General features: G+C 43.7%; 1 protein-coding gene across 6 annotated transcripts in view; it reads right to left on the reverse strand.

Annotated features, from left to right (window-relative positions):
• Positions 1-236: 236 nt before the first annotated feature.
• CTNND1 (catenin delta 1) overlaps positions 237-26,941 on the reverse strand; it is a 46,252-nt gene continuing 19,547 nt past the window's right edge. Inside the window, exons 2-20 of one of the 6 annotated variants that reach the window (XM_078057982.1) lie at positions 22,194-22,485; positions 19,887-19,958; positions 18,777-18,929; positions 17,828-18,363; positions 14,217-14,680; positions 12,933-13,116; positions 11,799-11,916; positions 11,164-11,317; positions 10,749-10,766; positions 10,222-10,290; positions 9,297-9,424; positions 9,044-9,194; positions 8,128-8,320; positions 7,665-7,779; positions 7,021-7,108; positions 4,847-4,909; positions 3,981-4,084; positions 3,476-3,562; positions 237-3,186 (exon numbers count right to left, since the gene is read on the reverse strand). In XM_078057982.1, the coding sequence (XP_077914108.1) occupies positions 3,178-3,186; positions 3,476-3,562; positions 3,981-4,084; positions 4,847-4,909; positions 7,021-7,108; positions 7,665-7,779; positions 8,128-8,320; positions 9,044-9,194; positions 9,297-9,424; positions 10,222-10,290; positions 10,749-10,766; positions 11,164-11,317; positions 11,799-11,916; positions 12,933-13,116; positions 14,217-14,680; positions 17,828-18,363; positions 18,777-18,929; positions 19,887-19,958; positions 22,194-22,388 (2,901 nt within the window). In that variant the 5' untranslated portion in view covers positions 22,389-22,485 and the 3' untranslated portion in view covers positions 237-3,177. Of the gene's footprint in view, positions 3,190-3,475; positions 3,563-3,980; positions 4,085-4,846; positions 4,910-7,020; positions 7,109-7,664; positions 7,780-8,127; positions 8,321-9,043; positions 9,195-9,296; positions 9,425-10,221; positions 10,291-10,748; positions 10,767-11,163; positions 11,318-11,798; positions 11,917-12,932; positions 13,117-14,216; positions 14,681-17,827; positions 18,364-18,776; positions 18,930-19,886; positions 19,959-22,193; positions 22,486-26,941 lie in introns of those variants that run through there. The other 5 variants (XM_078057983.1, XM_036076533.2, XM_036076531.2 and 2 more) reach the window with 5 other exon arrangements.

A 26,941-nucleotide genomic window follows, 5' to 3' on the forward strand; every position in this document is an offset into this window, starting at 1 on the left:
AGTAGCCCGGTTTTTCCACAGAGCTAGAAAACCATCTCAAGTGAAGCTACCAAACCTCTTTGGAAAGCAAACTCTCATAGCTTTTTGGCGCTGTGATTCATCCTTCTAGTCTGAAACTACAACTGTTAGACAAAAGCTTTAAAAGGGACCAGCTACAGTGCTTAGATTTTCTCACTAGCCCAAGAAAGTTTTCATACCCAAGACCTAGTTCAAACAAAATTGAGACATGACCATCATCAGAAGCTATAGATTTTTAATCTAAAGATTGGGCATACAGCAAACATTTTACATAAATTCTCGAGTTTTTTAATTATATAACAGGAAATAGGGGCCCCAGAAAAATAAGTCTCTTTCCACAGGTCTTAATCCTTGGCCTCTGCAGTCAAGACAATCCCTAGCAACCCAACAAGTGTTTGCTACCCATCCACATGTTACTTGGTAGGACACAACAGCAGCTATGGGTCTGTCCCTTGTCTTCTTACTGAAGGATTACGGATAGCCTGAAAAGCAACATTTTGGCCCAGTATTCAATACTTATATACATGAGCCTTTTAATTACACATTTTCTTATTATAGGAGGGCAGCTGGAGTTGGTAGCTTCTAACCTTCTAGTCATAAATGTTGAATGTTCAAGAGGGCCATGTATTGCAATGGGCTTTGTTCAACATTCATTTTATCAAATGTTGCAAAAGAATTCCAGTGACTAAGAAAGTCATTAATTCCTTATACTTCAGTTTCCTATCTCTAAGTTAGCAGTAAGTTTCCTGTGCTCTACTTAGCCATATTTAATTTTTAAGAATCTTAAGAGGAAAAACATTTCACATGTAATTAAAAAGAACGTTGCTTGGTAAGAGTTGGGACTGAGCTCACAATAAATCCATCCTGGTACAACCCCCTTCTGGCTGCTCTGGAGAGAAGAAGGACACGGATACACATAAGGAAGTAACCAAGATGAAAAGGAGAGATGAGATACAGCTTAAAGTGAAGAAATGACACAGACCCCCCACATACACACTTTAAAAACTTTATTTATATAAAAAACTCATTTGTTTTTAAAAGCATTAACAAGAGAGAAAGAAAAACAGGAAAGGTATGGAGCAGAAGACATGCCCCTTAGTAGTGTTCGGTGGGGAGGTGGGATTTTTGGTTCTCTGGAATTGAATGTTTAGTGTTTTTATAAACAAAAAAGAAAAAAATAGTTAAAGGTCCCCAAAAGCCCATGGCTGTTCTATTACCCACACCCCACCGAGAAAAAGAGCACCAGGAAAAGAGCAGAAGAGGACAAGAGAAACCAAGAGTGGAGCCAGGTCCAGATGGGGGCAATTTCCCCTGTGCAGTATGTTCTTAGTGTCAAAGAGGGGGAGAGGCTCCTTTTTGCCAGAAAAGGAGTGGGAAGAAATCGGAGGGGGAAAAGGGTAAATAAGGGATTCTAATGCATAGAGGAAGGGAAGGGGGGTGGTGGGTTGTGCACTTTTCTCCTACCCCATAGCCTCGATATGTAAGGGGAGGTGGGGAGAGAAGGATAAAGATTTCCAGTTGCATTGAACAGAGCTTTTAGATTAAGGGGAGGAGTAAAAGGCAAAAAAGGAGAAGGGTTAAAAAAAAAAAAAAAAAAAAAACCCAACCAGCATAGCAGCTGATTCCTCTAGCCCAACCCACTAATAAACAGTAAACTGAAAGGAGGAGGAGGTACTGGGGTAGGAGGGTGGGGGAGGCAGGGAGGGAGGGCACAGAAGTGACTTCCCTCCAGCCACTTCAGAGATGACAGTAAATTCTGGGCAACTAAGGAGAAAGAGCCGCACCACTCACTCCTCCCACATTTTGAGATTCATCAGAACAGGATCTTTGCAAAATCCCAACCATATACTATCGAGCAAAAGCTGAATGGCTGAAATCAGAGGCTCTACCAATTCCCAAAGGAGAATCTGAGGTTCTCTAGGTCACCTCTCCTTTCTGCTATTTAGGGCCAATAGTGGGTAAGAAAGCAACAAAATATAATTTGCAAAATCATGAAAATGAGACCGCAGAGGCAAAGAAAGGCACATGGAAGGGAAGGAGGAGATGCACCCCAGGCCAAAGGCACAAAGAAGAGGCAAAACCAGGGGCGATCCCCACCTTTTAAGGGTAAAGGGGGCAGGAGTATGTACATCAAGTCCTTTTGTCAGCCAACCAATCCAGGGAAGAGGCAGGGGAGGGCAGGGCTATGAGGGTAGGAAAAGGAGACGTAAGGGTGGGGGGGAAGCCAGCTTCAAAGCTTCCTGCCAGTTTCAGACTAACTGATTCACGTACATTCCTACTAGCTCCTCCTAGAGGTTCTTCTCCTCCCCAGAAGACATCTTTCTGCTCCTTCTCACCCAGAAAAGTCTTCCTTGATACATCCTACTCTTTCTACAGCCTCTTGCAAATGGCCAGGCCAAGTCAGCAGACATTATCACAGGATGGGAGAGGAAGATTAAGGACAGCCTCAGTAAGGGGCAATGGCAGCAGCCCAGGGTTGGCATGAGGCTTGGAGAAGAGATGGAGTCTGTAGGTCCGTGATGGTCCCTGCCCTGGAGATGAGGAGAGCAAGGTTTCTTAATCTCAGTTCTAGGAGAACTTCACTTACTCAAGGGCCCTTGCCAGGTGGAATGTGCCAATGTTGCCAGCCTTCTTTGATTCAAAAATAGTCATCAGGGATAAGGGAAGAGCTCACACTTCCCATTCTCCAAAAAAATAAAAGTCCCTTCCCCACCAGGAAAAAAAAATCTTGATTAAGAATCATCAGTTTATCAGAGTGCTGGATACTGCATATGCAGCATGTAACTTCCAATTCTTCCCATGGCTTCCAGTGAGGACTCCCACTCGCTCCCCCCCCTCCATACAAGGCCAAGAGTTCCAGGGAGAACTGGTAAAAAGAGCTAATCTGCAGCAGTTTCTCGAGATATGCATATAACTGAGTCAGGCTTCTTGGGAGCAACTGTAGGGGATCTGGAGGGGGGAGGAGGGACAATTAAGCTTCACTGGAAGAAGTTAGGAGTTGGTGGAAAGAAGGCGGCCACTTAGGGCTGTAAGGGCAGGAGGCAGCCTGGCAGTTGGCACAATAGTCCAGCGAAGAAAGGGAAAAATCATCAGTCCATTTCACCACCAAAAAATAAAAGTACATATATTATAAGCTCAGATGTAGCGGAGACAGTGGTGCTAAATCTTCTGCTGTAGGGAAAAAAGAGAGAAAGATGTTAATAGGGTTGGGAATGAGGAGAACCAAACGACAGTTGAGCAAATCTGGAGGGAGGGAAGTAGCACATAATGAAGAATCAGATCACCAGAGGCATGTCCCAGCCTCGTAGGAGGCAACAATCACAGAAGCAGCACCCCCCAAGCTCCAAGTGGCTGAGACTAGGGTCTCTGGCCTGATCAGATCAGCATGATTGGCAAACTGCTGGCACACAGGGGCCTCCTTCCTCAAGACGATCTTGGGGGTGGCTGGAGGACATACCATGGAGGGGTTAGACACTTGGTCCCCCTCATCATCCAAAACCAACACATCCAACTCTTCCTCCAGAGATTCCTGCCCCTCGTCCTGCTGTGAACACATGCAATTTGTTAGTATGAGAGTAAGGAAATAGAAACCTCGTGAGTTGTGCCAGATCTAAGGAAAAATCCCACAATTGGTCAACTCAAACAAAACAAGAGACTAGTAAGAAAAGGGCAAGATATTCGAGAAAAGGCAGGGAGAGGAAGAGAGTAATGTATGAGAACAGATCAATTAGCATTAGTCACATCACCAACACATTTATCGTCTTCCTTCCCTTAACCTGACCATTGCAGAATTATGACCCAAGAAATCCCAACGTGAGTCAAAACTCCTACTTTACCTGAAAATCCCTATCAGGAAAGGATACTGTCTTTCACTAGGTACTTTTTTTCCTATTTCACAAAACATGGAGGTTTCAAAAGAGAACTAGCCTTAGAAGGACAACAGTATATAAAAGAGAATTTACCATCAGAGGTGTTCCCTTCAATGGCTCCATTTCACCTAGATCCCCGGATCGATCCAGTGTTCTGTTGTGGTCCCCTCTCTCGTTCAGTGTAGAATAGTTGTTATCTAGTGAAAAAAGTACAACAGGATATTCCCTCTGGTGTATATATACAATATATATTAAGCAGAGAAGTGTGAATTAGGCACCCCTGTTGGAAAGTAAACTTTGTCAAATGTTCCAGAAAGGCATTAAGGTCTGGTCCTTGACTTAAGGTCCCAGACTTAAAAAGAACTTGTAGGACATAGGATAATAGAGCTAAACAGAAGCAAGCTGTCTATAAATGGTAGTGGAATTAAGGAGAGAGAGTGAGGTGCGCTGCCAACAGTCAGGAAAGACCTAACAAAGGAGACACGACTTAGTTAAGCCTTTGGGGATGAAGAAAATCTAGCAAAGCAAAGGGGAAGGGCATTCCAGTAGGAGGTATTACCTGAGCAAAATCAAAAAAGTATAAAGAACAAAATAGCAAATTAGACCGGGGGGCTGAAACAGAGTACATGGAAGGAAGTTGGAGAGGGAGCCTGAGGCCAGCAGGTGAAAGGCTTTAACAGTTTAAGGACCCACACTTGATTCTGTAGTAGGTGGGGGTGCGGGTGGGGAATGAAGATTTTTTTTTTTTTTAAACCTTTGAGTATGTGGGAACGTGGAAGAAAGTAGATGGATCAAGTTTCACTAATCTCCTCATATCCTTACAAATGGAAATGTCCAGCCAATGAATGCTCTCCCAGGATGGTAAATGGTGAAGGTGCTAGAAAAAAACTGCAAGGCCAGACAGTTCTCATCCCAGTGAAATATTACTCTATGTCCTCAGGCAGGAATTCATCACCTACCTAATGATTTTGTGTTTGATCCCATACTGCTCATCTGAATTTCTTCCCGATCAGGTTTCTTATCTATACGGAGTCAGAAAGTTATCCAGGTCAAAAACCAACTCTTCAAATTCTATACTCATCATAAAAATTGCTCTCTGGTCGGTCCTCCCTCCCTCTCATCAATTCTTACTGAGCACCCACTATGTGCCAGACAACAGACAAAGCCCTCATGGGACTTAAAAGAGATCCCTTTCCAAAAGACTCCTAATATGAGAAACCATTCACTCTAAGCCATCAATTGTCAAATTACTTGGCCTCCAGACCCCTTTACAGTCTTAAAAATTATGAAGATCCAAAAAGTATTCACTGGTGTAGGTCATATGTTTTACTATTTTACTGAACTGAGAAATTTTAAATATTTATTTCACTTAAAAGTAACAAGAAACTTATTCCATGTTAACATAAAACTTAATGTTTTTAAAAAGCAGGGTGTTTTGTTTTTTTTTTTTTAGATTTTTGCACATCTCTTTAAAGTGTGGCTTAAAAGAAGATAGCTGGATTCTCATACCTGCTTCTGCATTCAATCTGTTGTAATGTAATTTTAGTTGAAGTTTATGAAGAAAATCCAGCCTCCCACAGATAAAACATTGGAAAAAGGAGAATTTTAACAATCTTTTCAGATAACTGTGGATATTCTTTGATAGTATACTAACACTCAACAAGTACGGTTCCTCTAAGGGTAGCAACAATATAGTATCTGAATCCGAATGAATGATCTCTTCATACTTCATGAAATTAAAATGCACTGGTCTGTCTTGCACTTTGAATGGGTCAATTACCCATGCAGCATTCTGAAACATCATGCATTGGTCACTTGGAAAATACCTGGTTCACAGAGTAATGCAGATCTTCTATAAATGTTAAGACATTTCATTATACAACATCAAAAAAAAATAAAATATCACATTCATTACTATCATCACTGATTTCATTAAAAAGTCTTTTCAGTATTGGGGTGTTCCCAGGCTCACAATGGCAGGTACAAGTTTGCCAAAGTTACCATTTTCACTTGAAAATTCAGGCAACAAGTACAGTCACTTATTTTTCCTCCAAGTGAGAAGCTCACTGCATTTATTTTTGAGAAAATATCTAGCAAATATCCAAGTCTAAATAGCTGTAGTTGGGTCTTTCTTTTTTTTCAAGGAAAAATGGCATTCCTTAATAAAAAGAGTGGCCAGTCCACTTAGAAACTCCAACTATAGCACCAGTGCTTTTCCTCATGTCAACCATCATGCTTGGTATGCAGCACAGGATCTTTCGAGAAGATGCATACTCAAGGTTAGAAACAGTAAAATTAATTTTTACAGCTCCATCAACTACATTCTTAAGTGAAACTGGCTCTTCTTTCAAGTTGTGAGTCCATGGTAATAAAGACTGCGAGGACTGGTTTGGCCTGGCGTCACCACCAGTGTGCACCACCCAGGCTTTTGCAGAATCGGCACAAATGCCAACAGACACGGGGATCCTCACACATTTCAAGAGCCCTGACTGAGGCAAAAGCCAAGTGTCATCAAGATAGTAAGGGTTACAATATCCACTTCCATGAAAAAGAAAACATTTCATAAAACAAAATATGTAACTCGTCTTTTGGGAAAAAACGTATTTGCTCACATAGCAAAAATGTGTAAAAGATAAAACCACAAAGAGTAGCGGTTATCTCTGGGTAATAGAAGTAGGTGGTTTTGTTGTTATTTTTCTGGTTGTCTGTAGTTTCCAATTTTTCAACAGCCCATATATTACTTATGGGAATTTAAAAAGCAAAAAATCATCATTAGGTGATATATACATATATCAAATCATTGTGTTGTACACCTTACATCTGTACAGTGACAGATGTCCGTTCTCTCTCAAAGAGAGAATACGGCAAGACTAGGGTTCACTGTCCTGTCACTGTAAGTCTGCAAGCAAGGACAGAGGATCCCACCCAGGCTCCTGCCTCTTCTGTTTCATTTTCTAACACTCAGGCCTACCAGCCTCTGTGGTACAATCCCCAGGTGAAGTATTATTACCCTCCACCAAAAGACTAGCTCATTCAGTAATACACATATATATTCTATTCCTTAGGTAGTCCGTCCACTAGAGAACAGCAGTGGTGGAATAAAAGCAGAGGGGTATGCCCCTGGATACTGCACCTGTTTTCTGGTTCCGGTCAATGAGAGGGAGAGTGCTGTCATCATATGAATGACTGCTCTGGCTTCGAGAAGCATTGTTTAGATTCACCTGGAGGCAAACATAAAATGCAACAATGTCTCAGAATACTGAATTCACCCACATCTTATTCCCCAGTGGGCACAGACTGAGGTCCCTATTCTCAAATACAACTCTTACCGAAAGATGACTCATACGGGTTAAATAAATACCTACAGAGTGAAACAAACAAGGATGTTACAGCTTCTATTTATGTTCCCAATGGTGTTCAGGAGACAACAGAGGTACCAAACACTCATGCTATCAGAAGGTGACTCAGTCTCCGGCAAATTCCTTCAAAGGGGTATAGCAGATTTGGGGGAAAAGTCAAAAAGGCCACCTTCCTTCATCACGACCAGCACTGACAGCATGCTGTGACGCAGAGGAAGACCACAGCTGTTCGGGCAGCAAAAAAGCATAGGCACCACTCTTTTGGGGAGGAGGAGTAAGCCAAATGATTTCCTCACTAACAGAGACTTGGGATAAAGTAGGACTCAATGTGACAGTGAAGCAGAAGAAACCAAAGACAGAGTGGTACATGAGACCCAGGGCAAAAAGGTACACGCCTCAGGCCCCAGAGCTGCTCTACCTGGAAGTCTGATTTCTTCCATCCTTCTTTTTCCAGTGGCTTCCGTAGTTCCTTATAGCCCCAGATTGTCTGTAATACAAGTGCTGCTGCTCGGACTTCTTTTTCTGATCGGTTCCTTTGGAGAAAAGTAATACCAGATGGAATTTGGACGTTAAGACCAGGGAAGAAGCTGAGAACCTGTACTCTCTAATACAGTGTAACAACAGAAATGCCAAAATGGGCAAGATCAAGCATTCACCAAGTTCTGTATTCTGTCCCCAACAGTGACACACAAAGAAGTTTGATGGACAAGCAGGTTATCAATGGATAGCTCAACATTAAGACAAAAAAGAGCAGTATCTCTTCACACTTCACATGTAAATAAGGGAAAATAACCTTAGAGAGCAAAAGGGGAGCGCTCCTTCCTAGCAGCTCCCTCTCACACTCAAACTCTTCCAGTTGTCATTTTAAGCATTAAACTCACCCTGATTTGTTGATCAACACCAGCTTCTCAATGCCCTGTGTCTCTCGAAGCTTTTTGGCAGCCTCCAAGTTCTCAGCAATAACCTCGTTGATGGTGTTCAAGAGAGAGACCACGGTGTCCTCAGAGAAATTCTGGGAAGAGCTCTGCTGCCCTCCTGGCAGATTCTTTACCAAGTTGGGAATAGCATGTTTACCTATAGCATTAAGACGAAAGGAACGTGTGCAGGGAGAACAAGCCAAGTCTGGCTATGAGGAGCCTAAAGTAAGACTTAACTACACCGATCACAGAAAATGCAGGTACTGTCCACAGGAATCAACTTCCTTCTGCTACAGGATTATCATACCAGAAGAGCAAAGGACCTGGAATAGCCCTGAATTTATGGTTCTTCTTATTCCTTTCTTTATTCTCTCCTCTAGCCACAGTGAAACAACGTGAATACTTTATATCAAATATGCTAGTCTTTTCAGATAGTTTAATGAAAACAGCATACATATTTAAATTGTAATAGTTCAATAAAATAGTCGTTATGAATTTAACAAAAAACTGGGCTCTGCCACAGCCCACCTATATTAACTCTGGGCAAATTACATAACTTCCCTGACCCCTGGGGTTTCCTTATTCTATAAAAAACTGGACCTCTGTAAAGCGGTCATGATCAATGAGAACATGCGGAAGTATTAACAATGCCTACTAACAAAGGACATGCTTAATAAATAAAGCTGTTGTGTTCTGTTTTTGAAGAGTCATCACTTCTTGTCTTTCTAAGAACGATTAAACTAGAACCCTCGGAGTTGCAAACTACAGAGGGCTAGCTGGGATCCCTCCTCTGTCATTTCAGTAATAAACTAAATAGCATCAGCCAGATGGAAGGCTCTGTATTAGATGCTGAACTAATGGTTCACATCCAACTCCTTACCAATGAGTTCTTTGTTGCGAGCATCCACGGCCAGATTTCTCAGTGCTCCAGATGCAGCTTTCACTACCCGCTCATGTTCATTGGTCAGGAGGTCGGCGATGGCAGAAAGAGCCTTCTCTTGACGCAGAGCAGAGCGAATGTATCGACCATACTAGAAGTAACACATGGAAAGAGGTGGAACAGATTACAAATGGCAGCAAACTAGTTAGCTGAGTTCTCCCACCTCTGAATCCATTTTCTAAAAGGTACTCACCGTCCAGCGCCCAGCACACAAGTTCTGGATAGCTCCAGCTGAGGCTTCTAGGATGGCAGGAGTCTTGCTCTCCTTGAGGAGTGAGATGTATATCCGAACCACCTCTGGCTGAAATAAAAGCTCATAGCCTACACAAGAGAGGGCAGGAAAACAGAGGAGGCTAGTTAGTACATACAACACGCCAGGCTCTGGCTGGTTGAAGTCCAGATTCAGTACTCTGGATTGACAGATTTATGCTCCTATACCATTAGGCTCCCTATAGACTCTCCCACCCACCCAACAGCCAACTCAGAGGCTTGAGTCCATGCCTTCTTAAGAATAATTCATCCACGGTAAGAGAAGAACAGACGATCAACTCGTCATATGCAACTCCACCTCTCTCCTTCTACCTTGCCTCTTCTCTTGCAGTTTACTTTGGCCTTGGCACTCAGGGGGATTCATCTGCCCACTGATAGCACTCAGGGTTACAGATTCCTCATCTCAAATGAATGGTTTCTAACTTAACTGAGTCATTCTGCCCACCTTTACTACGACTAAGTAAAAGGGCCTATCCTAGATTTAACAACACGTGAGGTTTTCATACCCATGAAGAGCTATGAATTTTAAACCCACTGTACTGATAAACACCCAAACTGTGAGAAAGAGGCTTCTTATAACAGGTAACGATTGAGTCCTAAGAACTGTTACTTAGGGCACCTAGTTTCTGGCCTAGCCTGTCATCAGGACCTTACCCATCCCCCAATAATCTGAAAAGTTGCCAAAACAAGCCGACCTGCTACACCAGTTTCCCAATGCTTCACCATCACTCCACATCCAGAGTTGGAGGAAAGAGAACAGTGATCATACTGCACTAACACTACCCGACACTCATCTATGGACTATGTGTACGAGATTCCTGGAGACTACAAGGAAAAAGATAACTTACCTCGAGCTGGACTAGTTCTTTTAGGAAAATCCACTGTATCGTTTGCTGGATCCTCTGTGGGTTTTTTCCCTTTGGAAATTAAAAAAAGGAGAAAGGGGTAAAAAGTTTGAGAAAGGAAAGAGTCCAGTTGGTGCACTTTTTATTCTTCAGTCAAAATCTCTTTGGATCAGAGATGCATCAAGAGGGGGGAAAAAAACCACCAAAAAGAAAAAAACAAAAAACCAAGCTCCCCTCCCCCGTCCCAGCAGGGGGCTGCGCAGAAACAAGGACAGAAAACAGGCAGCAGACAGGTAAGATGAGGATAAGCACCGTTGTTTCTGTTGTCCTGAGTTCTGGTAACTGGAATTGCTGCCCAGGAATAGCATGCCATGAGCCATTGGCTCCAAAGAGCTGAACTTGTTTCAATGGTCTTCCTCAACTGAATTTTCCTACATGCATCCATAGGGAAGGGTTAGGAAATACTAGGGAAGCTAAAACCAAAGCATGCAAATTAGAAGTAGGGAAGCGCCTTAAAAGATTCCACTCACCTCTGGAGAACCACTCATCTTCCAGTGCGTCACCCAAGGCGGAAAGCAGAAAGAAAGGAAGGAAGAAAAATGCAGGAGAGCGATGTCAACAGGACCATGGGCAAATAAGTAAGAAAGCAGAGAGGAAAAGAAAAATACAGGAAACACAAAGGAGGAATGGGGGAGACGGCCCCAGATTAGTTGAGTTCTTGTCCTTCGCTGCCCCCAAACTGATAGCAGTACCACCACCACCACCACCATTATCACCACCTTGAATGAAGCACACGACAAAGGGAAGCAGCTGCAGAGCAAGGAGACATCCTTGACTAGGCAGACTCACATACTGCTCAGCAAGTATTTTGTACCTAAAGCTAAAAGTGTTCCTTCCCCTTCCCGTCCTACATTAAAGAGCAAGGAACAAAGAACCAAGACTCACCTTTGCCCTTCTTGGCCCCAAAGCAACTGGCAGCATGTGGCCCAGTATTGTTGGCAACATTGGGAGGTGCCTCTTGGTAACGCTCTGCCTGTGGGATCTCCCGGTGAACTTGATACGACAAATTCCGAAGAAGGCAAACACAGTTCTCCACAAGCTTGGGAACACAAGATAGAGGGCTCGGTGAACGAGGAGAATGCCTATCGTGATTTCCCAACAATTCCAGGTTTCCATGATTCAAGTATTAAAATACTGATCCCTAAAAGCATAGATAGCCCCATCCGTCATCACTCACAAAACCTCTTAAATGCACCAAGCTTCTCAAAATCCTTGCAGCCTCAGGCTGATGGACGGTTTCTGCCACCATCTGGTATGTGCACAAAACTGAGGATTACCCTGACTTTTTCCTACTTAGGAAAATATATAACCTTGGAAATACAGCTAAACAGCTTTAAAATAAATGATATAGGTGAAGGAAATTCTAAAGAAAACAGTTTTCTTCTAAGGTGAACATCTACTTTAGGGAGCCGAGGCTGGTACAGATACCTAATGTCACTTGAAAGCCTAAGATGGTGAGGTCTGCACTACAGGTACCTTCATAGTTGCTGTGAATGGAATTCACTCAGCCATTAACTCACCTTGCTGTCCGAATCCTTCTGCCCAATCTCAGCCTGAACAATGAAAATGAGGGCATCCACTAAACCATCACATTCCCGAAGTTTCCGGCGAGCTTCACTCCTCTCTGAGCTGACATTCCTGAGGGGGAGGGGAGAGGCTTCGAGATGACTCAGATTTAGAAATCCTCCCTTAATATCTTCAACATCTACAAGCCGCCTCCATACCTTTTCTTTTTACTATAACGATTAGTGAGTACTTATTATAAGCAAGGCACTGCAATTGAGAGAAAGCTGAGTAAGACAATTCCTGCTTTTAGGACATTTATAACAAGGCCGGGGTGGGGGAGACACACACACACGACCAGGGAGGGGCTAAATAAGGTATACCAACATCAATACTTCAAGATCAAATAGATACTTCTTGCATGGAAGTACAAATGAAGAATGGGGCAGAGCACACAGGGGTATATCCCAAAGAGAGAGAAAAATATATTGCAGCATTTATAGGATGTAAGAAGAAATCAGGAAAACTTTCGTGAAATAAAGGCACTTTTGAGTTTAGCCTCAAAAGATAAATAAGGAGGGGCGCCTAGCTGGCTCATTCAGTAGAGCATGCAACTCTTGATCTTGGGGTTTTAAGTTTGAGCCCCACGTCGGGTGTAAAGATTACTTAAAATCTTAAAAAAAAAAAAAAAAAAAAAAAAGACAAGGGCACTGTGGTCTGCACGAAGAACACATCTCCCCCAACACTATTACTCTTCTCTATGGAGTACTATGTACTCCTTATGTTGCATTTGTTGCAGCTTTACTTGAAATATAGGTCACTGAGGACAGGGCCACAGACACACTCAAACTCAGGACTAGACAACGGCCTTACATGTGGTAGATATTGAACAAATGTTTACAAAATTAAACGAACAAACTCAAAGAGGCACAGAAGTGAGGATGTGCAGGGGAACAAGTAAACTGACAAAGCGAATGTATGGGCACACAAGCAAGCAGCGACAAAGGTAGAACAGGCTGGAGTCACAGTATGCAATATGGATAGGAATGGAAGCTGAATGATGGGCCAAAGAATTAAAAAGGAATTTCTTTTTTAAACTTAAGTTAGTCCTCAAAAATTCAATCTTCATACTCTCGAAGCCGTTATGTTACCTAAGACAGCCAGCTGTGTTGGTGAGCACTGACTCCCACTCAATATGGCGTGGCTTGCAATCTTCATTAGGTTCCCGCTCCCAACCAGAATGTGGGATGATCACTTCATCTGTCAATGCATGCAGTGCATGGTCCACAATCTCCATTTTGATTGAGTCATGGGATGAGAGATTCCACAGGGTTCCTGGCAGAGACAACTCATCAGATACCTCTCCAACACCCAAGACAGTATGTCTGAAGAATGCCAAGAGAATCCCTTATTCCATCATTTCTCAGTCTTCCCCAATGACCAAATACCTTGTAATGATATTCAAGCTTTTGTTTGTGACCCATGATAAGAAATATACATTATGGCTCAACATATTCATACATACATGTAGATCACGAAATAAAGTTTCATAAAACAGTATTTACTATATATATATAAGCAATGCTCTCTGGGTTATCTACACCAGAGTTTCTCAACCTCAGTACCACTGACCTCTTGGGCCAGATAGTTCTTTGTTGTGGGAAGCTGACCTGTCCATTGTTAGATGGTGAGCAGTACCTATGGCCTTTACTCCTTAGATGCCGGTAGCACTCCCTCCCGCCCAAGCCAAGTTATGACAACCAAAACTGTCTCCAGACATTGCAAATGTCCCCTGGAGGGCAAGATCAGTCCTAATTGAGAACTAATAATCTATCCCACTTCTTGTTCTTTCTTTCTCTTGAAATACTGATTAGGATCCACAAAATTGTGTTCAATACACACTAATGGATCATAACCCACAATATGAAAAACAACTCTTCTAAAGCAAGGATCACAAGCTCAAATGTCTACACATGCCAGGCAGGTGAGTCAGGACAAGCAGATATTTAAAAGAAATTACAAGAGCGTAGAAAAATAGCAAAAGACACTCAGCTTCGGTGTTGGGGAGACAACATGCTATATGGCAGTAGTTGGCTAAAGATAATGGGGTATGTTCAGGATTATTGCAAATGGGAGAACACGCATACCAGTCAGTTCAGACCAACTACTGTCAGGTAGCAAAACAGATCTATTGTTGCCAGTTCTCACACATTTTTAATGGAAGCCAAGAACCTTTCAATTTTAAGTGAAATCTTCTGAATTTTAAATAAACCTTGTGTGATCCAAACAAATCAGTGAGATGGATCTGCCCCAAAGACCACCAGTTCACAACCTTGAGTCAAAAGTAAAAGGACTGAAAAGTCCCTCTAGCTCTCAACATCTCTAGGGGTCATAGTAACCCCAACCCAGCAGTTGCCCTTGTGCCCGTAACTCACCGGTAATGACTTCGGTGAGGTCCATATCCCGAGCCTTTCGGAGCAATCGCACAAGGGCAGGAACACCATCACAGTTTTTTATGGCAATCTTGTTATCCTGGTCACGCCCAAAAGAGATATTCTTGAGAGCCCCACAGGCTCCAAGGTGTACTTCCTTTTTGGGGTGGTCTAACAATCCCACCAGTACCGGGATCCCCTTGAGCTTCCGAACGTCGGTCTTCACCTTGTCATTGCGATAGCACAGGTGCTGCAGGTACGCAGCTGCATTAGACTTGACGGCATCCAAGCGGAATCCTAACATGGCTATCACCTCCGGCAGCTCTGGTTGTCTCCAGTTGGGGGGCGGGGGCCCCCCCTTACGCAGGCTATCCAAGCTTGCTAAACTTCCCCGTTCATGCTGGGCCAGAGGAGCCCAGTAGTACTGGTCCGACGGCACTTCCTCACCAATCATGTCTTCGTAGCTCCTGCAGTGTTGGAAGAACCCAGAGGAAAAGAATACATCAAGTTGCCAAGTCTGGTTTCCTGGTGAGCTCCCATGACCCCTCACCTCAAAGGCTGGAGGCAGGAGTAACTTCAACTCCAGTACACTAGATCTTACCTTTCTTTTGCATCAATGATAGACTGATCAATTTTTCTTAAGAAGATAAGGGAACAATTTTAAAGGCATCTGCAGTTAGATTAAAGCTACCTTTCTCCTGTCAAGTTTACTAGCTCGGAAGATAGTAACAAGCATTCAGAGACGTTAATCACAAAAACAGAACCAAATCCTGACTGCTTAGCACTTAAATGACACCTGACAGCTAAGCTCTCTGGATAGAGACTGAAATAAACCCTCAGACGACAGAGTTAAACCAAAGAAGCCAGAAAACAATGTCTGAGAACAACTCTTACAAGCCTTCAGCTAAACAGGAAATGAGGCATTTACACACAGGAAACAGCTGTTGGGATTAGACCCTTAAACACACTTATTTAAGCCTCTCATCTTATTTTGGAAATTAGAAAAGAGGCGGTAGTAAGAGTAAAACAGTTCAGGCCTTCCTGCTACATCGTAGGGGGATCTGGCTTTGGTAGAAGCTTGAACATTAATTTTCACAGTTCATCCCAACGTCATCTCTGCTACTCAACAAATGTGTTCCAGATATGATTGCTAGCCTCCGATTTCTAAAGACAATACCTTGGATTCTGTCAAAACAGAGGCTACTGAACAACACAGCATTTGGGATACCCAACGAGTAAGAAAAAGAACAGAGATGAAGCAAGGGAAGGTTTAGAGAAAAGTCTCACCGGAGAGAATTCTTCCTAATTTCAGTACTACCAGCAACCACTAGAGGGTGAATCTGTCACACTATTATTTATTCATAACCACCAGGAAGGAAGAGACCCATTATCTGCGAGCTCATCTCACCCTCTGGCTCCCATAGGAGAAAGGAGAATCTATTGTGTGGAACTCTCCAAATAAGCGGGTTGTTTGTTCCACAAAACCGCTCCCACTGTCACCAAACCCTCAAGGTTGGCTGCAGCAGAGGCCCTGCCTCTTAGCTGTCAACATCAACCACTCAACAGCAACTCAGATGGACAAAGCACTTAGTAAAAATCCCTATTTTTTAATATCATCAAAAAAAAATGAACAGGTTATATAGCTAAGTTTTAAAAGGAGGCTACTGAACAGTAATGTTAAGGAAGATTCTATTTTAGTAGGGGAAAAATAAGGTCAGAGTATGTTGAGTATGTCTACCTGCATCAGAAAATAGAACTCAAATCAAGTGCACCAAAATGTTAACCGTAGTTCTTTCTCCATGGCCGGTGTGCCTTTCTTTTCTAGTTTTGTAGTGAGCATGTTTTACTTTCATTATTATTTTAGTATAAGCAATTACAAAAACAATCGCCATAACCAAGATTTTGGTCACTCAGTTGTATTTCCTTCTCTTACAAGCAGTGGATCATGACATTCTTTCCTTTGTCTTACAAATAACAAAGCTGTGCCCAGAGAGATTAAATGACTTGCTTGAGGCTATATAGCTGGTGGCAAAGGCACAACTAGAACTACAAGTCTTCTGGTTCAGCGCTTTCTCCATTAATCATTCTGCCTTACTGTTTCCGTTTGACCTTGTATTACTCTCCTAGGCCTGGAACAGGAAGCAGCTAATGTTCTTGCTAGTCAAGCAGGTTTCCAAGTCCAGTGCCACCCTGGAAAGGACTCAAGAACCAGGCCCAAAACATTCTCTTTTTATGTCAATTGCCACAGCAGAGAATGACCTGGCCACCCACACCCACCTAGGTCCAATCACTCTACTAATGAGGAAGTCAGAAAAGCAGACTTGCTAACAAGCAGACGGGCCAACGCCCTGGGCAGACTCCTTTGGTGATTGCTGTTATCTACCACTGCTTCAAGTAGCACCAGCTGAAGTCTGGTGCCCACCCTGCTGCCCCCTGCCCCAATAAAAGGTGAGTCACATGGGAGTTGGACTAGCTGACCAAATGATACAATACCTAAAAGGTGAATGACTCAGGCTTAGATAATGGGGCCTCTACCCCGGCCCCAGCCCAGTTCACTATTAACCAAAGCTACCTAATATGAGGAAAATTAGCACCAAGGCATTTGCTTTAGAAGGTTATGACCCCATACAGAAATTCAACAACAGCTGCTAGGATATCCTTACTACCAAGACATATGTATATCTTCTCCTTTATTTATTATTTTTCCTTGCGTGGAAAACACTATGTCTCTGATTTATTCTAAAGCAGGGTTGGCAGCCCATGGGCCAAACCTGTTTTTGTCCAGTCCCAGAGCTAAAAAGGGGTTTTTATATTTTTAAAGGTTTAAAAGAACAACAACATTCAACAAAAACGATATATGGCCTGCAAGCCTATTAAAATAGTTCTATCTGGTCCTTTACAGAAAAGGTTTGCCAACCCCCATTCCAAAGCATTCTTCCAAGGCAAACCTTCTACCAGCCCAAACATCAATCACTCCTTTTTTCACATCACCAAAGAATCCCCAGGGATGTGTAGTCAAGTCAGAATAGGCAGCTGCTTAGTGACCTTTCAGAATGTCACTAACATACCACCCTCAAAGAATGTCACCCGCATTTCGCTTTATAATCAAACATAAGAACCAAAACACAAAGTGGCAGGGGTTTGGTGAGATCAAGGTTTGTTTTTAACTTGAGACTAAAATCACCACAGGGAGGGTTCTCACATACACCCTTAACTGTCTATTCTGGCCCTGAAAACCTAAAACCCTCAATTCTTACTACCAAACCAGATGCTGAAGCAATTAACAGGAGCAAGGGAGTACCCCCATAGCCCTAAAGTACTAAGCTCCTTTGTGAAGCTATCACCAAAAGGGAGCTAGATCTGGGGCAGAAATAGCAGCAACTCCTGGCATGGAAGCAAAGACCACTCTTCAGGATGTAGCCCAATAACCACAAGTCATTATCTATAGGTAATTAGAATATAGGACTTTCATCATGAAAAAGACAAAAAAACAAGTCAGTATTTGGTAAAGTCACAAAAGGGAAGATGCAAGTGTCTCCGATTCAAAAAAACACTTGGAGAAGGAAGAGCTACCCCTTTCCACTGTCTTGGTTTAAGACCCTTTTCTTCCCTACCTGAGTCGTCGGCGAGGGTCAGAGGGTGTCCCAGTCCGACGGGCAGTGCCATAATCAGACATCATGCCGTAATCCAGATCATCATAGCCCATGCTACGCTGGTCATCCTCTAGCCCATAAGGCTCTGGGTGAAAACGATGCAGATCCACACTGCTCCCACCTACCCGAACCTGGGGCTGGGGCCCATACACATCCTGTCTACTAGGTGCCCGATAACCTTCCATGCTGGGCCTGTACCGCTCCTCAATGCGGGTCACCCGGGACAGACTGCCATAGTTGTCACTGCTACTTGGATAACCATCTTCATAGTGGCGGCTGTATCCGTCGGGAGGGTAGTGGAAGTTCCTGGGAAGGGTAGCAGTGCCTGCTTGCCCCACATAGGGACCAGGTCCCCCATTGCCATTCTTGCGGAAGTCACGCCCCAGAGTCTGGATATAGTTGTTAGAAACTGATGAGGCATCCACAGGCAGCCCATCTGGTCCCACGGGGACTGGCTGTACTGTCCGTGTTGTCACAGTCTTCACCACTTTCTTGACCTGCACATAAGGAAAGAGAAGAGTAAATATAAGCCTACATTCTAGACCTCTCTAAGAAATGAGACAAACCCCCACTGCCAGCTCACTTTATCTTGAAATGCCTTACATTTTACCATCTACCCTTCTCTCTACCTTACAGGAAGTGCCCAGGCAGGAAATTTGTGCTGGCAGTAACTATGCCTGTAAGGGAAGCTACCGCAGACCTCGCAGACTTCTCCCTTCCCCATTCCATTCAATTTTCCCATATCTCTTCTATCTTCCCCGTCTGGCCAGAGATCACTTTCTTCATGCCTTCACTACAGATTAATACTTTTCATCCACCCTAACTAAGTGCTTAATCTCTCCCCCCCACCAATAAAGACCAGAGGAAGACCTCCTCTATCATCCCAGACCTTATACAAGTCTTTGCTTACTGTGGTCTCTGTGCGCCGAGTAGTTCCATCATCAGAGGTCTCCACAGAGACAACAGACATGGCTCCCTCGGGGTCCTCCTCTGTGTAGGTCCCCACAATCTGCCCTGGCTCCTGCATCCTGGGAATGGTGCTATACACAAGGTGACTGTGATCCTGTATGAAAAAGACGAAAAGGAAGGAACGACTATTAAGCCATATATATCAACAGTCCAACCCAATGAGAAGTAGTCTCCCTATGAGAGACTCATGCATCTTCCACGGGCCCCAGGATTTTTAGTGGGGTAGCTGACACCACCTTTTGAACTTGTACAAAAGAGCAGAAGATATAAGTCCCCAGTTCTAATCATTTAACAAATACGAACTGAGGGGCGCCTGGGTGGCTCAGTCGTTGGGCGTCTGCCTGCTTTCGGCTCAGGTCGTGGTCCCGGGGTCCTGGGATCGAGTCCTGCATCGGGCTCCCTGCTCCGCGGGAAGCCTGCTTCTCCCTCTCCCACTCCCCCTGTTTGTGTTCCCTCTCTCCCTGTCTCTCTCTCTGTCAAATGAATAAATGAAATCTTTAAAAAGAAAAAAGAAAAAAAAAAAACTATGAACTGAGTTAACTATAGCTACATCAACACCCAAGTGACAGAGACAGCAGATTTAACTTCCCAGTTCTGGTCATCGAAGTGAATATGAACTGTGTTAACTGTGGTTACATCTGTATCTGGGTGATCCTTCAAAAAAAGAAGTTCACCAGCAAAGAACTTTTAAGATGAACCAGAAAATCCCCCAAAAAACCATCTTCTGACCTGCTCTGTTACTCTTTAGAAACTGCCTAAGGCTCAAGACCAGCCAGATTTCAGGTAGAAACAGAAGCATGCCCATTCCAGAAAAGGGATGCAGTAATTGAGGGGTCAAATACAGGATCAGCGGCCATTAAAACTTATTCCAAAATACAACTACATGTATACATTTAAGCTCCACTATTTTATTTTCCTAAATGAAAGCAGCTAATTAATGGGTGGGTACTTAAAATGTACCAGGCACTTTGCAAGACACCAATATGCTCTTATAGGCCAGGGAAGTTAAGAGAAAAATGAAGCAACCCAGACCTTGAGCCAAAGACATTACCTGGGGTCCGTTGAGTTTCAGATCTGAAAATTTCTGTCGCTCAAGGTCAGCATCGCCCACAAACCGGCCGTTCTGAAACAGAGCCCACAAGAAGACAATTCATTTTGTGGCCTTCCTTTGCTCTATCAAATACAAGTAATCTTTTTTCCAAACAGGAACAGAGCTTTCAAAAAGATATTTGTGGCCTGGCGTCCTTCTGTCAAGTACTTATAAAAGAACCACATCACTCCTTAGTTTTAGCACTTTCCTCAAAAGTGGAACTGGGCCTGGAACTGGCAGACTGGGTCTCTGGAACATAAGAAGGTAAGCTCTATGAGGGCAGACATTTTTTTGTATTTTTATTTTTTGGTCAGTTTTGTTCAATGGTATATTTCCAGTACCTTGAACAATGCTTGGCACATAATAGGCACTCAAAAACTATTTGCTGAGTAAATAGCTGAAACTCAGGTAAGTCCTCAAAAATATAAGTTAGAAAGGCTAGGTTGGGGAGTTTCCAAAAGCCTTCTTCATTGCTCCATGCATCTTCATGCTCTACTACCAATGGAAACTCCCACATCAGCCAGCTTTTGAGAGAGAGATGCAAGAGGGGCGCCTGGGTGGCTCAGTCGTTAAGCATCTGCCTTCGGCTCAGGTCATGATCCCAGGGTTCTGGGATCGAGCCCCGCATCGGGCTCCCTGCTCTGCGGGAGGCCTGCTTCTCCCTCTCCCACTCCCCCTGCTTGTGTTCCCTCTCTCGCTGTGTCTCTCTCTGTCAAATAAATAAATAAAATCTTTTAAAAAAAAGAGATGCAAGAGACAGGAGTCTCCCTTTCAAAGTAGGAAGAAAACGAGTACCCCAATTCCCCTCAAGCAAAAACAGTTGTCTCAACATCATCACCACCAATTTTTAGAGCCAAAGAACGTAAGCTGCTCTCTTTTGAGCAGCAGGAAATAATCTAACAACATTATACTATGTAAAAATACATTTGACTGCTCCTCTTCCAATAGGAAACAGCGAGATCCACCTTGGGAGACTTCCCCCACCCTACTCCCATTACATACGGAGTGTAATGCTGCAGGGAGAGGAAGTTAAACATTACTTTCAGGAAGAAGGAAGGGTGTGGCTTCACTACTGAACAGAAGTTAAAAATAAAAGAGAGAAAGAGAGAAACCTAGTACTAAATCCTGGAATTCCCCACCACCTCCAAGCCCAAGCAGTCCTGCTCTCCCTTTCAATATATACCTCTCATTCCTAACCCTCTATTCTGGTTCCTATAAAAATCCTAGAACGTTGCAAACATACTGCCTCCAAGTCCCCTAAATGGGCTTTTGTCCTCTCGCACAATATGCTCCTCAGCATGAGGGACCTTCTCTGTCTTAAAAAATAATAAGTAATCAATGGAAAGGACTACTGGAGCATAAGCACTGTTGTTAGTTCCCACCGGAGATCTCTTAAGATGGAGTCTATCAAGCAAGGTCTACTCTATACACACACACACACACACACACACACACACACACACACACACACCACCTGAGACAGATTATATCACTCACACACACACACACACACACACACCTACCTACCTACCTCAGACAGATTACATCACAGTGAAGTCAGACCAGAGAAACCACAGGAAACGCAAGATACTTCTCCTTTCTAACACCAACTCCCCCAAGTCACTCACAGAGTCAGCCAACCCAGAGACCACTGGCTCCTGTGGTTATCTGGGTTAAATAACAGCACGATGCTCCTCCAGCTCCTCCAGCTCTAACCGACAGAATTAACAATGACCTCCTCCCTCCAAGACATGATTTGCAAAGCTAACAAAACAAGCATACAAGGACAATATGGAGCAGGAATACACAATTTATGGATACTGCCACACCTTCTGAGCAGACTGTTCCCTGAGGGAGCCTGAACTGGAGCTGAGAGTACAAGATGCCCAACCTCGCCAACCACTAAGCAGGCATTTACCTTCCTTAATGTTTGATACCAAGTTGAGGAAAAAAAATCAGAGAAAACCAAGGACCCTGAGTACAGCTCCAAACTATATGATCTACCATGACTAGAATTACATCCCAAACCAGAAACCCCACTCCAGCAAAAACAGGAAGTCAGATAGATGCTTCTAGCAATACGCCATTCAACTCAGCAGAGCAGCAATATCTCCTGTCTCTTACATCAGTTCTGGAAAGGTTCACCATGATACATGGGCACTTGGACAGCCCATCACCATGAGGAAAGTAGTTTCCCAAGTAGGATCATAGCCTCTCTATTAACCATGCCAAAGTCCTACCTGCAGGTCTGATGGAGAGAGGGGTTACCTGATGCCGGCGGGTGAGGGTGCCGTTGGCCATGAGTGGGTTGGCATCTTGTGGTGAGACCCGGACGCGTTCCAGTTGCGCCGAGACGTGGCGCCGTTCCTCCTCCAGCGCCCGGGTCAGCTTCTCAAACTGGGCCTCTTGTTCCTTCACAGAGGCCAAGATGCTGGCGGTCGACTCCACCTCTGAGTCGTCCATGAAGGTAAGGGGCGGAGCCGCCGCAGGGCAGGGTAAAAAGGAAGGTGTGGATCACAGAGGGAGGAGCAAGGAGGGAGAAGGCCCCCCTCACTTCACACTACCGAGAGAAGGTAAGGGAGAGGAGAGAAAAGGTCACAGGTCAGAGAAGACAGATGAATCATTAATCCCAGAGCCAAAGATGCCCCCTTGTGGTTTTACTGCAATGCAGAAAGCCAGCCACCACCAAGCCTAGGAGCCCATCACCAGTGTCCGCTGAAGCAGGATCCTTTGCCCACTACCCTTTAACACCTGACCAGAAATAACCACTGAATGGAAAGGTGCAACTAGATCCAAGTCTACACTGTTGGCAGGAGAGGGAGAATATGGCTAAGCGCTGTAGTCATGACAGGAGATTAATACTATTTTTCCCTGGAAAAATTTGCTGGTGTTAACTCAATCAAAGTTGTTAACTCCACAGTACAGCCCAGCATTCACTGTCCTGCATCAGCAAGCCATTTCTAGAATTAAGGGAGCAGGACAGACCTACAGATCTTACTTACCTCCCCAAACCTGAACACTGAAATTGCCTCAGTGGTGGCAAAATTTACTAAATGAATATGCTAAATTAAAATGCCAATCAGGGGCGCCTGGGTGGCTCAGTCGTTGAGCGTCTGCCTTCGGCTCAGGTCGTGATCCCAGGGTCCTGGGATCGAGTCCCATATCGGGCTCCCTGCTCCGCGGGAAGCTTGCTTCTCCCTCTCCTACTCTCCCTGCTTGTGTTCCTGCTCTCACTATGTCTCTCTCTGTCACATAAATAAAATCTTTAAAAAATAAAAAAATAAAAAAAAAATAAAATAAAATGCCAATCAGAAATAGAAATAGTAAAAAACTTCCTACCATCAAATGCAGGTAAGAAAATGAAGGCCCTCATATTGAATACATTTATGAAGGAGTCTTTCTACTTTTCAAGACCATACTATCATACTGAAGGCAAGCCATGGGCCTTGGCTAAAGGAGACAAGAGAGTAGTAAAACCACAAAAAATTCTGTGTGTAAAAAGGCTCCACTTGCAGCGACCTTCACCTCTTTGGGGAGTAGGAAAATGAACATTAGGCTCAAAATCTGAAATTGCCCCTCAAAGTAGTTCACTTCACATTCTAACCTCCAGTCAATGGCTGGGAACTTCCTACATCCCTGTTATCCTGCAGAAAGCTCTAAAAAACCAACTGTATTTTTACATCTTTACTTATTCCAGCTCAGGGTAAGTATCCAAGTATACAGAGGATTTGTGTGCTATTTATGCAATAAACGATTGTTATATAAAAATGAAGAGTTCCCCATACCCTACTGTATTAACTACAAGTCGGCCAGTAAATGGAGGGGCACTGTAGTCACACCATTGGACTCAATAGGGTTTCTCCCTTACAAACTGGCTATAGGAGACTTTATGGCCAGTCCAACATATACCATGTCAAGAGGTTTTAAAATAAACTCTCTTCCCCTATTCCCCACCCTCTTCTCAACCCCCTAAAGAAAAAAGGCACTCAAAAAATTTATTCTTAATAAACGTATTTCCATACACACCTGTTAAGAGAAGGTCGTAACTGATTGGTTTTTAACACAGAGAACAGCCCAGTCTAGATTCAAAAAATCATGGGAGAAGCATCCCAGCCACCACAGCAAGGAGGAAGCAGGAAGGAGAGAGCTGCAGAAATATTTGGAGGAAAAATGAGATTGAGAGGAAAATAAAATATACACAAAACATTAAAAAATAAGAGGAACAGGGCAGGTATTGGGAGAAAGAAAATCTGGGAATGGAAGGGAGTCATGTAAAATATGACTTGGAATTGCTTAATGTGACAAATGCCCTTTGGACTTTGCTCTGTCTTCAGATACCTGGACCTTGGATGTAGTTTTTATTAAAACCGGGATTCTACTGTCATGGAGTACTTCTGTACAGAACCAGGAGTAGGTTATAATATGGATAAAAATTCACTTACCCCCTATTCCCAGCGATCAAATTGGGGGGGAAAATTTCTGTTGTTGGAATGCCCTTCCCCCCCCTTCCCACCTCTAAGGCAGAAAACTCAAAGCCCAGTCCCAGCATGCCCACAAAGACATTGAGAAACCAATGCAATAGTCGTAGTGGGGAAGACATGTGGGGACTAGCCTAGGCTGAGCCTTTTGCTTCAGTTCCCTTTCCCACGCTCTCCAGGGCTCTACCAAACAAATACTTGGGCCTGCCTGCTTTAGAGTATATGCAGCATTCTGCCAGCAAGAGCACTTAGAGGAACAGATAGACAGGTGTCCAATAAACTACCTAATTAATCCTCCATCACTAAGACTCCTTCCAGTGGATCAAGCACCGAAATCCAAGAATATGGCAGCCCTTCTCTAAATTCCTCCGACCCTGGCTCTGGGCTCCCACAGTCACTTATCAACTCCTGTTCTTCCTTCCAGTCTGTTGCCGAGTTTTCCTATTCCCACCCTACACCCCAACAGGCCACTCAAAGGTCTTTAAAAAGTATCATTTAAAAAAAAAAAAAAATGCTGCTCCCTCATCTCTATTGCTTCATTTTAAGCATTGTCCTTATCCGCTATGTACCATGACCTATGAACCTTCCACACCAAGAGGACTCTTAAGCTCAAGAGAGATTCTTCCAGTTCTAGATTTCAACAGGGCCTGAACTGCAGTTACCACTCTGGCAGCCTCCACCCTGTAATCTTCTTTGCTAATGAAAGCCCAAACTACCACTATTATGGGGCATACAGTGACAACCCTCCCTGCTGCACAGAAATTGTCACCGTGCCGTAAACACCTACTTTTTACCCCTTCAATAAAGGGAGTTAAGGAAGGATAGTAGGAAAACTACCCAGGGCTCTAGATCAGGATGCAGGGTCTTTTCCCATCCTTCATGGCTTTAAAGGCTGACCACCAGGCTCTAATTTGGAGAAGAGGACAGCACAATTAACCAGAAAGAGAGGATCAGATTCCTAGGCCTAATAGCATGGGGAGATTTTCTGCCTGAAAGAGGGCAGAAGCAGAGGCTGTGTAGGATAGGATACAGAAGACTGGTCCCAGTCCTGGCTCTGCCACTAGCCAACAATGGCAGAAGGTCACTGCCATGTTCTCATCTGAGAGATGCCAACATCACCAGCCCAGTTTAACTGAGAGCTGCTAAGAGGATCAGGTGAGATAATGTATGTCATACAAATGTGAGGTATTAAGTTGTTTCAAGAGCTAGTTTCTATCTCCCAATTATATTACTTAATGGTAATGCCTCAGCCCAAAACTATTTTGTGAACTAGTAGATGAGACTAACCAGATCAAAAGCATAACTGGGTTCTAAGGAGTGGATGAGCTGGTTCTCCTGCTCCAACTCTATTTACTAGGAGGTCCCACCTAGACCAGTGTTTCTGGGACAGAGTGCAGCATTACACATCTGCTATAATAAGCTCTTGACCCCTTATTTGAGGCCTTTGCAGTTTATGACCACAGAGAAAGGGCAGGTGAAAAGAACTAACAATTACTGAGTGTTTTACATTTATTATCATGGTAATACTTACAACCCTAAGGAAGGAAGTTTTACTGCAAATGAGAAAATGGGCTCTAGGTGAAGAAATTACCCAAGGTCTCGGTTAATAGCAAATTCTGAATTTAAACTCATATATCTATTCCATTCCAAAGCCTGCGTTCTCGCTCTACTACATGCTGTCAAGTCCAGAAAGTACCAGCCCAGTATAAGATGGACAGTCCAGCCCTTCTCCCCCATAGTCCTTGTACTTTCTGTCCAAACATCACAGGAAAAAAGTGGGGGGGTGGGTTGGGGGCTTCCATTTTTCCTTATGTTAAAGGGTTATTCATAATGTCTACATATAAGACTTAAGTGGGACAACAGAAACAAATGGGAGGAAAAAGAAAGCAGAAGCGGGGAAAGAGAATGAAGCTGCTGGCGAGCTCCAGCGCACGGCCTCCTCACAACTCAGACTTGAGGAAAGAGTCTTCGTCCGTGCCATACACAGAAACAAATTATGCTTTAGACCAGAATCTGCAAACCATTAATGGACTCTGGCAATTAAGAGTCAAGAAAGTCACGGGAGTCCAGGCCAACACCTTTCTTAATATTTTCAAATGAATTACACTGGCTCTCACTACAAAAAGGCCGCCAAGGAATTCTCAAAGTGGGAAGGAGAGAAAGGCCACACATAAAGTGAGCCCTGCCATTCCCCTAAGTAACTGGTTTTACTCGTAACAAGCTGTAGGTCCTACAGACCTGTGAGTCTACAGCAAGGCTCCAGCATTCAGCCAATGACAATGGTAAAAATTCAGTCTCTTCTGTAAGAAACCCAAACCAAAAGTTAAACTGGATCAAATACCCAGAAGGACCAAAGAGACGATGTCAACCAGGTAGCTGGGTAAAAAAATATCAGCAATAACACAGTCCCTGGTAACCTGGCCATAGGAATGTAATTTGGAAATATGATTCTTAGAAGTTAAGAATACAGGCTTTGGAATCAGACTAGGTTCAAATCCCAGTTCCACTGCTTCTTAGCTGTAGAACTTTGGGCAAAAT

Source organism: Halichoerus grypus, chromosome 11 (genome assembly GCF_964656455.1).
Source record: "Halichoerus grypus chromosome 11, mHalGry1.hap1.1, whole genome shotgun sequence".
NCBI lineage: Eukaryota > Metazoa > Chordata > Mammalia > Carnivora > Phocidae > Halichoerus > Halichoerus grypus.